The sequence below is a fragment of the Platalea leucorodia genome (assembly GCF_965183815.1).
Source record: "Platalea leucorodia genome assembly, chromosome: 9".
In the NCBI taxonomy this organism is placed as follows: Eukaryota; Metazoa; Chordata; class Aves; order Pelecaniformes; family Threskiornithidae; genus Platalea; species Platalea leucorodia.
In genome coordinates, this window is record NC_138831.1 from 24787229 (window position 1) to 24802303 (window position 15075).

The window sequence follows — 15075 nt, forward strand, 5'->3', positions numbered from 1 at the left end:
TTTCACCAGGAACACATCAGGCTCCTGGGATGTGCTGCAGGTTGCTGACTGATGGTATTGTGTAATCTCATCTTTTCTTACCTTTTCAAGGTGTGCAAGACTGTTTGGCTAGGGCTGCTGCTTCTGTTAACATACTGTATTAAGTTACTTTGAAAGTTGTGTTGAGAAATGTAGCAGAGAAAACGAGCTGACACCAGCAGCTGGGGATGAGTCAGTGAGTCAATTTTCCCAGTTTGTTTCAGTAATGTTCTGAATAGAGATGAGCATTCAATTCACAGTGAATAACTTCTCTGATGAATTTTACTGTTTTTCTACTTTGCATGAATTGGTCATGAAGAGAAAGAAAATCTTGGCCTTTTTTTTTTCCTCCAAAATTATTTAAGAGTTTTTCTGTGAACAATTTCTGGATGGGCTCTCCTAGAGTGCAGCTAAGGGTGCGTATTTTTAGTCTGTGCTGCATTCAGTTGTACTGATCAAAGCAGATCAAGCACTGGTCATCTGCTTGGGATTTTTTTCAGTTACTAAAGTTGCAAAATTCAAATACCTAAAAGCTCACAACTGTAACCTGAAAGACGAGTGAACTTTGGGGTTGGCTTCATCTGACTTGCTGTAACCAGTTCCCTCTCACATGTTAGCTCTGCCAGTGTGTGCGCAGTGTCTAAACCTGTAATCGTGTGCCAGCAAAGCAGATACGATTCAGATACAAATGTACAAGCCTCGTTTGTGACTTTAAACAAAAGTACAATTTCTACTGTGATTGGTATGAGATCAAATTATGTATTTATATGGGTTGCATGATTAAGGTGTGTCTAGCGTTGTTAAGCAATTGAACTCCAGAAAGGCACAATAGCTTGGCTTGTCCTTGATCAACATTCCCAGTCCAAAACAAAGACCTTTTTTGCTGCTACACTCTAAAATTTAAAGCAGCAACATGTCTTGATGGATGGCTGTCCCTAGTATTGCAGTGTGGGTTTGAATAGTTACATGGTGAAACTAATTATTTTTATCTGTAGATAACACACACAAGTAGGGGGGGAGCATGTAAGCTAAATTAAGGCCTTACACATGCATCCATTTGCCTCTTTATGTTTGTTTGCCTTTTTTTTAAAGAAATATTCTGTAATTTAATTACTATTACACCTCAGCTCAATTTGTAACTGGCTAAGAGCATACTGAAAATTCTTGTGTTACTAAATGCTTGAGTTGCAGCAGATTCAGTGGTCCTGCCTAAATTTCCCAAGTGCTCTGACAGACAGTCCATGACTACATCCCCTGATAAACACTATACCTCTTAATTTTAACTTTAAAATCAAACAGGGCTGGTCGAAATGCCAGCTTTGAAGAAAGGAGCCTACCTAGCCACAAAAAGGAGCATGCAAAGAGCATGCTCTCCCCCAAGATAAAATTCTTTAGACAGGAATTACAAGGGTAATCGGAACCAGGCTTTCCAAAGCCTCAGCTCTTTTGAAAGTTAATAGACAGCATAAATATACTGTGTGCAATATTGGGGGAAGGAAAATTGAGGAGGAAAATACAGCCAAGACTATGCTGAAGGGCAAGAAACATTATGCCTACTCTGAGTTGTTATTGTAACTAATAGAAGGATGATTGTGTATGAACTGTTTCACTTTAAACTTGGTGACAGAAGGATAGATCCAAACGAGCCAAATTTTTAAAAGGCAGGAAGAGAAATTGCTTAGACTTTTCATTGGTGAAAAAGGTTAAAGAATTTATTTAGTTGTTTTTTTTCCCTGCCTCCCTCCCTTCAACCTGGAGCTAATAAAGGGTGCTGTCATGGAAACGTTAAAGACCAAACATAGTCTAAATTATCTGACCTCTGGCACAGGTAATACAAGTTTTGACTTACAGGGATTATCCAGAACTAAAGCCAGAGGGGATATAAGGTTGCTATTCATTCACACTTTGAACAAAATCTGCCAAACAATCCTGGCTGAGGCTATATTGATGTATGTCTCTATTGTACAGTGCATAGTAAAATGAGAACATTCAGTTTGTTTTATCCAGTTTTTCATTGTGCCTTTGGGCAGACACAACTCTCTATATTTTGCCAAGCAAGGCAGCATAAGGAATTTATGAAAAAAGAATAATGTAGGAAACAGAGCATTTTCAGGTTGAAATGGAAAGCAGATGCCTCCCAAGGAGTGAAGGCAATATAACAGGAACTTGTCCTGGATGAATGGTGGGATGGATTTCTAAAGAGATGCAGGTGACTTCAGAGGAAGTAGGAGAGGGTAGAAAAACGCTTTGCTGTATGAAGTTTAAAATGAAGGCAGGTTGTTGCAAGTGTGATGGACCTCACTTACGTTACTATGGTGATGGCATGGCAAATTGAGTCCAGTAGGAGCAGAAGAGGATGATGGAAAAGAGGAGAGAAGGATTAGGTACTGGATTGAAGCCATGAGATGTGTGTTGAGCTCTCAGCTCAGCCTATATTTCTCCTGCAATCTGCTTTTTCATTATTTCCAATGAGAGGAGCCTAAAAGTCTAATGAGTGCATGTGGGTTAAAGCCCCTTCCCCAGCAATGAGCTAACTGAGGATTTGATCATGGAAACACTCAAGCATTACTCTCATTTCAGTAAGATTTAGAGTCAAATATGCTCCTGAACACTGAGGCATTTTGAGGAGGCTGCAGTAACCTGCACAGAATAACCATACGCTAATTTATCTGGGAACAGGTCCTGAAGAAAGCTTAACCAGACCTAGTGACGTAAGTGATAGTTCAGTTTCAAGTGAAAGCAGCTGGCTTTGGGGCTGCGTTGTCACTCTCCCCTCCCCTGTCTTTGCCAAGATAAATGTTCTTCTCCTCTTTACCTTTACTCATTAAAATGTCTTCCTAGCCATCTCAGATAAATCAAGTTACACTGCACAACCAAATGGTGAAATTCAATGAGGGAATTTAATAAAGCCTCTCAGACTATTGATAAGATAAGGAATGACAACCTATTAAGGGGTAAAGCTACAGTACTTTTTTTTTTTATTTATTAAAGCTTTAAAAGATTAAGAGATTGGAGCAGAAAAAAGACCCACTGGAAACAGCCATTTTTCAGTATTTGAAGAACTCCATCAAGTTAATCGTTGTTCTGTGAAGTTCTTCATTATTTGCCATAATATATGGTTTTATGTTCTCAGGCAGGTATTTGATGAGGAAATACAATACCTTTTTCTCCAGTGTGAGCAAACAATTTTTGTGAAATGTATGTGCTGGGTGCATTGCAGGTCTAGATACCCCTTCCTTTAAAAGGAAAGATAGACATATATAAAACTATAAACATATTTTCAAGGTGTTTTCTGTTTTTTTTTTTATAAGGAAGTGGGAAACAAGTAATGAGCACTGACTAGACAGGAAAAGCAGCATTCTGCTTTGATCCCTTCCTTGACCATGTGTGCTCATGGAAAGCTGATGGAAACTGCCCCTATTTCTGCTCTAGTACCATTTCTGTTCTTTCTCCACTCATTTCTGGCAGGTGAGGATGGTTGCAGCCGATGAGAGCGACCTATCCTACTGGATCAGCTTTTGTACCAAATAACAGCTTTCTTTTAAGATGTGAAAAAGTGCTAGTGTACTCCAGTGCCTTAGGAGCCAGCCTTCATGCTTTGCTGCTTGGGAAGTCACAATCTGCCACAGATGTTGCTGGGGAGACTCATTTACTGCTCTCAGAGGCTGGTTTGTTAATCTGCAGGCTGCTGCTGCCATCATGCAGGTGATGCTGGACTGTGAGGCTGCTCCACTGAGCTCTGTGGGGTGGCTGACTTACACTGACTCAGGACTTCGGCAGTTTATGCAGTTTTCAAAATTATGTTATAGTTTGAGAGTCACGGCTGTCAGCTCCCTGTGTGGATGAGCAATGAGATCCTCACAATGAAGATGCGTTTTAATGGAGTGCCCCATTTCTAGAAGGTTCCACATCAAAATTAATCTTCGTGCACAAACTCATTTCCTTGCAAGATCCTGTGTTGTTTGTTCTGCCCCCCCCGCCCCTGGCCCCAAAGAGTAAGTACTAGAGAAGTACTATAGCTTTGGGGAAGATAAATTATTTTCCTCAGGTATAGGAACTGAATAGCATGCTTCATCATAACAACAAGAGCTCAGCTCAGTTATGGAGGTATGAACATTGCCTCTTTCACATGTGAGCGCCGATTCAGCAATTAACAGCTTAAATTAAAGACAGCAGTGAAGAGATGTAGCTGCCTGGCGCTGACAACATCATGCTGCCCCTGAAATGCCAATCTTCCCAGTGATTCATGCTTCATCTGGAACATGGTGCACTGACTTTCCCTGGCTAATAGGCAATATTATTTGGGAATAATATCAGTTTTGAACTTTACATATATCTTGGATCAAATGGTTATATCCAAGCCCCTGCACTATATCTGCCTACATGGGTCTCTCTGTAGATCAAAATTACTATCTAAGACTCTTTAATGTGTCATGGCTCCTATCATAATTTTAGAAGAAAGGAAAATAATTGTTTATTTTAACAATGAAATCTTGGTACTGTTAAAGCTAATGGCCAAGATTTAACCCATCACTTGACACTTGTGGGTGGAAAGCTTGGATGGATTGGTTAGTGTTATGGGTCAGTGCTCACTGCATGTATCATGTGAGGAAGTGCTGAAGTCTTAAGGTTTGTCTGTCTGAGTTCTGCTTAGGCTAAAGAAACATTTAGAACAGGAGAATGGTGGATAAAACATGCCTAATAGCTCAGTCAGTGAGTCAATGCATTTGCTTAAAGAATGGATATTTGCACAGTAGGGGTTAGTCAATCGATGCAAATGTTCTGCAGAGCTGCAAAACTAAAGTGAGAATGGAAGCAAGCAATGAAATCAGAGGTGTTAAACCACTTAAATGTTCTGAGTGGAAATTCAGGTGTAGCTGAAATCAGTGAAACTTTAGTGTCAAAAAAGCTCTGGCAAGAAACTGAAATACTCTATCCCTTCTTGACCAGTCATAGAGCTAGCTGATGTTTTATTACTCTCGAAACATAATTTGTGAAGGGAGGGGGGAGGGGGCAAAAAAGGGGAGGAGGGTTTTTGAAAATCCTTTTTGTCTCCTTTACTATTCTAACAAACTTCTAGTTCACTGTGTGAGTGGGGGGAAGTAATTTAGTAGCCTTTAACTGTGTGTGTTCCTCAGTGTAATGTTTGCGCTTCAGCTAAACTTTTTCAAATACACACACACACACCCCCTATACCAGATTTTTCTCACTGAAAGATGAAATTCCTGGATAGCAGCATGTAAAAGCTGTGTGGATATCATGTGGCTATGGAAAACCTTGATGTGACCCTGAGTCAGTGGGAGGCTATCCCACCACTAGTCAAATTTGGACCAGGCACTGAGACAACATGATGTTTTAAGGCACAGTCAAGGATGAGTAAAAATTCTCTGGGGGGGAAATGTTTCTCTAAATATTTGAATTAAATTCTAAATGTCTCTAAAAGACAATACACAAACTTTTGAGATTAGGCCAAAATGTACTTTAGTTCATATCTTCAGAGTGATGTAGAGTGATAATTGTAGGAGGTAAGTTACTAAATTGAAAACAAGTGAGGAGACATGACTCTGTTTTATAGTACAGCCTGAAATAAATTACTTTTTTTTTCCTAGTGAAGAAATTCATAAATAGCAAATTATCTGTTAACAGGTGTCTTTTTAAATGACTTTGTGAAGTAACAAAGATGCACGCGGTATAACAAATATTCAGGATTATGGTGTTCTCAAGTAAAATGACTTTGTTTTCTGTGAGCAGATGCAAATCTACTTCTAAATTTCCTAATATCGTGAAAACCCCAAATAAACAAAGCTCCGTTTAAATGTTTAAGTATTTCAAAGTCTGTTATACATAGAGCTTAAAGTCTCCATCCAGCATAGAAGCTATGTGATCTTCAGTCTTGTGCATGTATCTAGTTCTATATATTTGTTCTTGCTAATGTATAATCAAAATATCATAAGTCCGTGCTAATGACTGTGAATCCTATTATGAATTATTCAGTTTTTCTAACTCCTGATTGAGATAAAATGCAATAGTTTGTTCATTTTATTGTAACTGCGTTCTAGATTTAATTATTCATAAGATCATAACAAAAAGCAATATATTTTGTAAATATGACTGCTTAATAGTATGGCACTTCAATACAGCAATCTGATATTGAATCTTTAGTGAGGAATGAGTAATTAATTTTTATTTGAATTATAAATTGTGTAGATTACTGCAATATAGATTAGTAAATTTTGCTGTATTCCTGTGTTTTAAACCTAGCAATGCTGTAGCAACAAATGTGTTTCAGCACTTGGTAAAATGAATGGAGTTTCCACCAAGGGACTGAATTAAAACTATGTTGAAAAACTGTTTTATAGCAAAGTTTAGTAATTATCTGGTACCAGGTGTGTTTCCTGCCTAGCTTAACTGCATATATCATCCCTCTCATGTTATATAGCAACTCTTACATGTAACACAGCTTTCAAGACTCAAGTATATTTTTAATACTGTTAATATGCTGCATAAAATGAAAGCACTGCACAGACTGAAGTCCAGTTGCAGTTTGTTATGGTACTGTGTGCCCTTGTGTGTGAGCAGGAATGTGGCAGTGTGGGAGGACAGAAATGGCTTCGGTCATCAAAACCCCTCTGCAGCTGGGCTGCATGGGGTGAGGGTGAAATGGCTTCAAGTCTGTTTTGGGTTGTCTCTCCCTAAAGCCTTAAAGAAAACAAAGTAAAATTTACAAAAGTGTGAATAGCACCCTCTTTCCCTCCTCACGTCTTTTTTCTTCAACATATAAATAAGGACTTAGGATAGGGATGAAGCTCTCTGTGCCATGATCTTGTCTGCAGTCCTTACTGTGCATTTGATTTTTACTGAGGCATTCACTTGCCATAACGCCTCTCCCCTTCTCTTTGTAACCTAATGTAGTCGTACAACTGGAGTTTGTAGGCACAAAAAGGATGGATTTTGGCCTGGAAGCCCAACTCTCCCTCTTAATGTCAACTGTCAAAACTGTTACTACTTTTTTGGAGTTACTATTGATTGATGAAAAAATCAAAAAATGTGGAAGGGCTGGGGCAGAATGGCAGTCGGGTGGCAGGTGGTGTGGGGTTTGATGCTCCAGGCCACAAGGCTGCTGCTGGTTTGGGCACACATGGCTGCATCTGTGAGGAGCCGTGTCTTGTCACTTGCTGTAATCTCCTCCCCTCACCCATCCATCCGAGTTAGTGATGAAGAAGGTATCTTTCCACAGACCATTTTCCCTTTTCAGTGAAAAATGTCCTTAAGAAGTTGAAATATATTTTCCAAGAAGCGTGGTTCAGAAATGCATGTGGTTCCCATCTGCCCACAAGGGTGGGCTCCGTGTTGGAGATGAAGTTCCCGCAGTACCGCTGCACAGCCGGGAGTGGAGCGTGAGGCAGCAGCCCCCACAGAGCCCCCCTCACCTCCGCAAGTGGCTCAGGCTTGGCCCCGAGCTCAGGAGGAGCAGGGGCAATCCTACCTGTCCTCGGTAACATGGCTTAATCGTATTGCAAGACTATCTCCCAAACTGTGTTTCATCTGGCTACTGGAGTAGTCAACAGTGCTCAGCCAAATCAAACTCAGGTCTGTTAAGGCACTGCTGTAGAGTGTGTGAAACAAATTCTATTGGGGGTCAAAGAACACAGAAGGAAATGGAATTTGGTATTTTTTCTCCCGTGAGATCTTGGTCAGTCATGGGACATGTATTCTTTCTTTCTTTCTCCCCCTCTTTTTCCCTATTGTTAGATACAGTTTCTTAAAGTAGTTTTCTCATAAGCAGACATTTCATGATTGCAAGCACTATATTTTGTGTATGTTTAATTTTTCTAGTTGCTTTTATAAAGCAAGCCATGCTGGTGATGAGAACTTTCCAGTTTCCCAAATGTAATATTGTCTCCTAAATTAACTGTAACAAGTACAAAGGAATAGTCTTCTACTGAGGAGGTTTGTATTATTTTTGTAAGTGCCAATATTTTTAACATTGAAGATAGCACTACACTTTTAAACTTCTTACCCTTGATATCTAATGACTACTTAGCTCTACAAGACACTATATAAAGTTCTTCTACTATTGTTTGAAACATAGAATAAGTGCTGTAAATACATGACAGCAGAAATGTGCTGATAATGTAGACTGTCTCTGTTTCTTCTGAATTGTGCAGCATGGATACCCAGATGTTTTGAATTGTAGCCATTTCTAAAAATGTCTCACTTATAGTTAAGTGTTACAATTTTGCAAAGAAAAATTATTTGGCTGGATATCATATAGCAAATGCAGACAAAAGAAAGGATTCTGTTAACTTTTTCATCAAATCTGGCCTATTGGAGAAGCTGCCATCTGACACTGCTGCCAACATGCAGGAGGAGAGGGTTCTCAGTTCAGATGGGATGACTGCAGAGTCCCTCCTATCAACAGGAATGCATCTCCCTGACAGACCAAAATTGCGCAAGGCCAGTCTAGCAGAGGCTGGCTTCCAAATGTTTAGTTTTGTTGCTGAGTCTTGACAGGAGAGCACTGCACCTTCAGCAGTGCCATTCTGCAGCAATGGCATTTTTCCTAAAAGCCTTGTAGAGAAAGAGGTTCCCCACTCCCACTGTAAGCAGAACTGATTCAGGGGGGATTTATCTAAAAACTGGCTGAGGGATCTTGAAAATACATTGTTCTGCAGTGTGGGTTGCTGGGTGTTGGTCAAGGAATGCTCAGATGTGGAGCTACCCAAGGTCCATTGCACCCACACATCCCCTACAACTCAACTTTGAGGTGATTTTGTCTAGTTTTCTCTTAATGGTAACACTAAACCATGCCAGAGACTGGCCTGGAAGGATGAATAAAATGCACAATATGTTCCTTATATCCATATAAATAGCTTTAAAAGGAACTGGAGCACTTCTGATGAGCCAATGGAGCTGCTCCAACTCATCAGCACAGGGCCATTGATTCTTTGCAGAGAAAACAGCGCCCTGTGGTCTGATAGATCATCTTTATTATGTATATTGACATGTATATCAATACTGTGAAATCACAGCCCTCAAGCATTTGTAATGCACCTCGCGTGTCTCTAAAAGGCATCTCTTAATTTTATTACTTGATATCTGTGTAACTGCTCCCAAAGCAGACAGCTCCTGCTGCAGACCTGTTAGCTGGTAAGGGGGACACCACATGCTTTGTGTGATGGAGCCCATCCACTGCGTGAGCAGTCGCAGGAGAAATCTTCCTAATGACACAGAACAGTGCTTGCCAGCTGCTGCCATGGAGCAGGCTCCTTGAACTCTAGCATCAGTTCAGTTGGCTTATGTTAGTGTTTGTTTGGTGTTTGCACCCCACAGCATGGCAAATGTCCCATCATGAAGCAAATTTCTGTACAGACTCCAAAAAATACTGTTTCTGCCCAAGTCTGATGTGACCTCAGTCTGTTCTATACAGTAGGTATGTAGTATATTGCAAATCCACTAGTTTCACTGTAACCTGAAAATTTACATCTTGAGTGGAAGTTCTCAAGGAAAAATGTAAAAACTAGTGCAGCATTCTACATGTCCATCTCTTTTACTACATCTTAGTGCCAGTGTTTTACATGAGCTCATTAGCAGAAACCAGTCCATTCCATACAAAAAATTCTGGGTATATGTTTTATATGTTTTATACAGGTATATGTTTTATATGTTTTATACAGGTTCCACAAAGGAGTTGATTGAGAGCTGCTGTGGAGCTGGACAACAGTGGGCTATAGACAATGGGGAGTGCACAGAAATCCCTGTAAGTGGAATGGATGGTGATATTTGCAGGTACGTAAGGCGAAACTGAGCATTTTAGATTAACACAGAGAGCAGCCCTTTAGAAGAAATCAAATGATTGTACAATTTGTGGGATGTCCAGGAGACTGGAAACCGTTTCATTCATTGTATAAATTATCAGTAGACAAGCAATATGTCCCGGCAAATTAGAAAGAAGGCTTTCTCCCTCCCTTTCCCCAAAATCTAATCTAAACAAAGCCTTTTAAGGTTTCTTTTTCTCTCTCATGTGAGCAGAGCACAAATTTTTGTTTCCTGGTTTTATGCACATCTGCGGAGTTGCAGACAAATAAAAGGGCAGAGTTTGTCCTCCATTTGGCAAGTGCTAAATGCAATGGTTTTCCGTATCATTAAATGATGTGTTTATTGTCCAATATGAATGGCTGCTCGTTCTGATGTCTGTGTTCAGCTGGAGGGGGGGACCATACGCCTTGATAATGCTGCTGGTATCAGTAGCATCTGGTCTGAGCGAGGGTGCCAGATTCAAACTGCACAGCAAGAAAAGAAGAATGGGTGCAGAGTAACATGGGCGACATATTACACTAGCTGCAATTCATCCCATCTCTCTCTCCTCCCCCCTAGTCTGAAACAGACCTTAGGGAGGGATGAAGGCAAAGTTGTCTGAGACTCACATGGTGCAACATAAGCCAGATGGAATTCTCTTAAGAGTGATCCCAATGTTTTCAGCATTAAAAAATTTGGCATAATCAATTTTATCAAAGTTAGTATCATTGCACTTTTCTGAAGTTACCAGGAGATTAAAATCCCCCCCACTGGGGTCTGGCATGACATAACTGACACATACCAACTGTCTATGAAGTAAAGACAGATTAAAAAAATTCCAGCCTTGGCCTAAGTAGGTGAAAATCCAATACATTAATGAGTTGCACCTGCACATCTGAGGCTGGGTTTAGATGAAAAAGCCAGGTCCTAAGTGTTTCAGTCCCTGTGAATCTATTGGGATTCAAAAGAATAAGAGATCAGGAGTTCAGTTGTTTGACTTTCAAAATTTCAGTTATGTCCCTGTTTTAAAGATTTAAAACCACTTGTAAATATTCTCTGTAAAGAAAACATTTAATGTAAGAAAGTATTCAAACCCATGGCCTCAGAACCTTGACAAAAACTTACTGCTCCCACTGGTAGATGTGCCAGTGTGCAGAGCTGGTCACTGTGCACATATCCAAACCTCAAGTGCACTGTTTTGTGTGCCAGAATGCCTGCAAGTGATGCAAGCTTCCAAAAGTCTGCCACTAGTAGATAGATACTAATTGTAAAAATTAGTTACTGTTCTGCTAAGATAGTTCTCTATAAATACTTGGGTTTTACAAGTGACCATCACTGCGCTGAAGGATTGATTTTTTTTTTTTCAGCTGAGGCAAATGAGTGGAGCCTGCCCTGTGTCTGCTGAGGCTGTAGATTGTTTGTATAGAGGTTGCAGATTGAGGTGTCTGATGTTTCCAAATGCCATTTGGGGGTTTTCAAGTGACAAAAGCTTAAATGTTAAAGCTACTTGTTGATGTATCTTGATGTCTCTGGACATTCATGTACTGACTTGGCCGATTTGTGTAGTGACCAACAACAGTAACTGCAGGATGGGAACTGGGACTACCTAAAAGAGACTGTGTGCAGTAACTAGATGAATGAACTTAAAATAAAGCAAGTTACAGGAAATCCTTAGATAGTCAATTGATAGCTGGATGTAAAAATACTCCCAGATGTTGTACCACTGGCTGTATCAAAAATAGGATGTTAGGCTAGATGAAATCTCATCTGACCCAGTATAGTAGTTTTTATGTCATAATTGATATGTTTTATCATAACGGAGCAATGTTTGTCTGGGTGGCATTTACATCAGCTGTACAAGTATGAATCCTGCTTTTTGCTGACACTCTGTGTCCCAATTAGAGACTCACATCAGTTTAATACATTGGCACCGTTTCCCTGATCTTAACTCATTAACTCTTTACCTACAGCAGAAACATTCTGAATCTCCTTTGAACCAACAACTCATTTCTCTGGTCTGCGAAGAGTAGGTTTGTGAAGAAGAAACAAGAGAATGTGGTTAACACTGATTGTTCCCAATTCATTTTCTGGTAATAGAGTAGCTGAAACTGAGCTGTGCTGATATTTAAAGAAATACTAAAATAAAAAATGGCCAGTGATACTCCAGTGCTCCAGACAATACTGTTTCTACTATGTATTTCATACATTAAAGGAATATCTCATGGCTAAATGTCACATTTCAGAAGAACATGAATCTATAGAGATTTCAGTGTTTTAATACAGGAAACACTTTGCACATATAAAAATGCTTCTAGTAGCATTTTGTCATTTCTACAAATGATAATAACTTACAGTTAGTTGTTAGGTTTTTTTAATTTTTTTTAAATGAAAGTTTGGATGTCTTATGTAAGCAAGAATAGTTAAATTACTGGTACTTGAATACATTTAGGTAATAACCATTCATTGCTCAAAAAATTGTATTTCTTCAGTTGGCAATTAACACTGGATTAGAAAACTAACTTCCTTGAAAACAAAGCACATGGACGTGGTAATCCCCTTCCTGTAATCAAACTCAAACCACTGATTCCTGGTTACACCTCTCTTATGCTATCCAGCATAAAAATATTAACATAAAGCTGACACAACAGGCCATTGGTATTGGGAAAGTGGCCAAGTGGCTGTCACTGGCTGGTTTCTACTGGAATGAGACATCCCTTTCCTTTTTTTTTTTTTTTTTTTTTTTTAATTGAAGCTGTAGGATGAAAGCTGTGAATTGGAAATATATTTTTCTCAGAAAAGACAAGGTTTTGTTTCCTAAGTCAACTATTTTATTGCAGTAATAATGGTATCTGACTGACAAAAGTTGTTTGCTTGCAAATATTTCTGTTGCAGGAGAATTGCTTTGCTATGAGGCACTGGCTGTCAAAACGCATCAACCTCCCATTCATCGTTACCAGGGTACCCCATAAGGCAGTGTGCCCTGTGACAATGCGTCAGCAAAAGTTAGACATCAAGGTGATTCTTGGAAAAAGAAAAACTTTGCTTAATTCCTTCATGCCACCAAGTCTATCCAGAACAGAAATGTACCCTTACTTATAACATAATATATTATTTCATCTGAGTTTTAACATGTTCATCTGTGTCATATATGCCCAATCTACAGGTCATGTACTCAACGTAACCCCCTCAGGAGAATTCTTGTGGCCTGCAGCTCTCAGTCCTCACCCTTCCCCATCATAGGGGCTCTTCCCTATCCCGGGACCATACACACACCCCTCCTGGGGTGCTGCTACTCTCCATGCTACATGTATTGAGCGACTGGGTCACGGAGTAAAGCCAAAGGGACTATGTGATTTTTGTCTGTCCTTTTGTGTATGAATGAAAGTAGCAGATAGATACCTCTTTGAAGGGATTGTGGGGGAAATCCACTATAGGCTTTAAAATGGCAGGGAAGAGTATTTTATTTCAATGAACATCTATTAAATTTCATTTAGGAGCTTGCCATTTAGATTTTTAATCATCTGTTTCATTTCAACCTTCAGTGAATCTCGTTAAAATGTTTGATTTGAAGGGCCATATACAGGAAATGTACATTCCTAAAGTACTTCATATACAGTGATCATGTCACCCATAACCTTCTCTTTGATAATGAAAGTTAGAGGAAAGCTTAAATTCTGGTTTACAATCTGCGGGGCTATAAAGGAGAGTTTATAGGGGTTTTGTGATGTGACTCTTTCCTTAAGTCCTGTCCAGAGCTTTAATCCTCTGGTTGGTGAAGAAGTAAGCGTGTACAGGTGTGTTTCCCTTTCCCCACTTTCCAGGGAAGGCGGTTTCTGTCTGTTTTCTGTTTCTGAAACCTTCTGAAGACTTCTGAGAAGCAAAACATGGGGAAGAGGGACTGTTGCACAAATACAGATGAGCTGTAAGGGATATTGGTGACCAGACTTTGAGAGGCAGTGACCTAAACACAAGACTTCTTGAGCACTTATCAGTACATATTTTTATTAGAAATGAGGAAAAAAGTATATCCTGCAAAGGTCAGTGGTACCATCTGTATTATACTAGTGTTGATACACATGTCAGAGAGACCAAATCTGTGGAATGTATTGTGAATCCAATAGGTCTGGGGTTTTTTGCATCCCATCTTGATGTCTTCTCAATGTCAGTGAACACTTGACCTCCATGATCCTTTGCAGAATTGCTCAAAAACAGTGTTGCGTCTCCACCGTAAAGGAGAACAGCTGCCTGGCTGGCATGATTGCTGCAAAGGAAGGAGATGTGTGCGGACCAGAGGAAAGCGATCCCTGTGGAGGATCATCGTATAAGGTAACTTGCTCTGATACTTGTAGGTTTTGTTCTGCATATGAGGTGTCCTCATTTCCTGCATTTACCAGTAATTTATTCATACATTATTATGGAGCACAGTAAATTATAAAGTTGCAGGAATGTGGCAGGGAAATTACGCTCTTGCGTTTAGGTTTCAATTGCCTGGTGATGCAGCCCTTTTAACACAGTAATGTCCTTTTGAATTATTTCCATCTCCATTTTTAAGATTTAACTTGCTGTATTACTTTTGCTTCCTCACTTTGGAAGTAGTGGAAAAGACCATTTTAGTTTTTATATCTGTGGTGTAGAAGAATTTAGAAAATGATAGGGCAAAATTAATCGAAGATACAATGAGAAACCCATTACCGAACAGTTTACTTGGCTATAGTGTTGAATTGCAGCCTTGTTTCTCAGTTAAACAAAACGATGGACTAGAGGAACAAGCATTTTAGATGATGACGGCAGCTTTTGTTCATAAATAAAGGCAGACCATTTACAAATGGTTCAAATCACAAATCACAAGCCACAGCCTCAGCTTGTATAAATGAAATTTGCTTTATGAGAATCAGTGGAGCCAAACCAATTTAAACCAGTTTGAAGATTCAACATCTTGCTTCCTTGCTTGCCTTGTTTTTACCAGAAGGGTGCATTTCAGAATTCCTTTCACTCTGATAATTTACATAGCTATATCTAAGCTTAAGTGCACCTTCCGTTGTCTCAGCAGGAAACTGATTAGTTCTGTCTGTTCTTACACATCGGTGATTCTTGCAGATAATTGTTCACTGGAAAAGCAAAATACATGGATGTCTACTGCGGAGTTTAAAGTTTCATTAGCTATGCCAATTTGTCATTTTCAGAACTATTACTTACTTGGGTCTGGAGTCTACCATTAGAATAAAAAGAGAATTTGTGCATTTGGGAGCAGACATTAAT

The 15075-nt window shown here is 39.5% G+C and overlaps 1 protein-coding gene across 1 annotated transcript in view; it reads left to right on the forward strand.

The window, feature by feature from the left end:
* Window positions 1-15075, forward strand: part of FBLN2 (fibulin 2) — a 79306-nt gene that overhangs the window by 32694 nt on the left and 31537 nt on the right. Inside the window, exons 2-3 of the mRNA XM_082321453.1 lie at window positions 9696-9807; window positions 14013-14142. Coding sequence (XP_082177579.1) covers window positions 9696-9807; window positions 14013-14142 — 242 coding nt within the window. The remainder of the gene's footprint in view (window positions 1-9695; window positions 9808-14012; window positions 14143-15075) is intronic.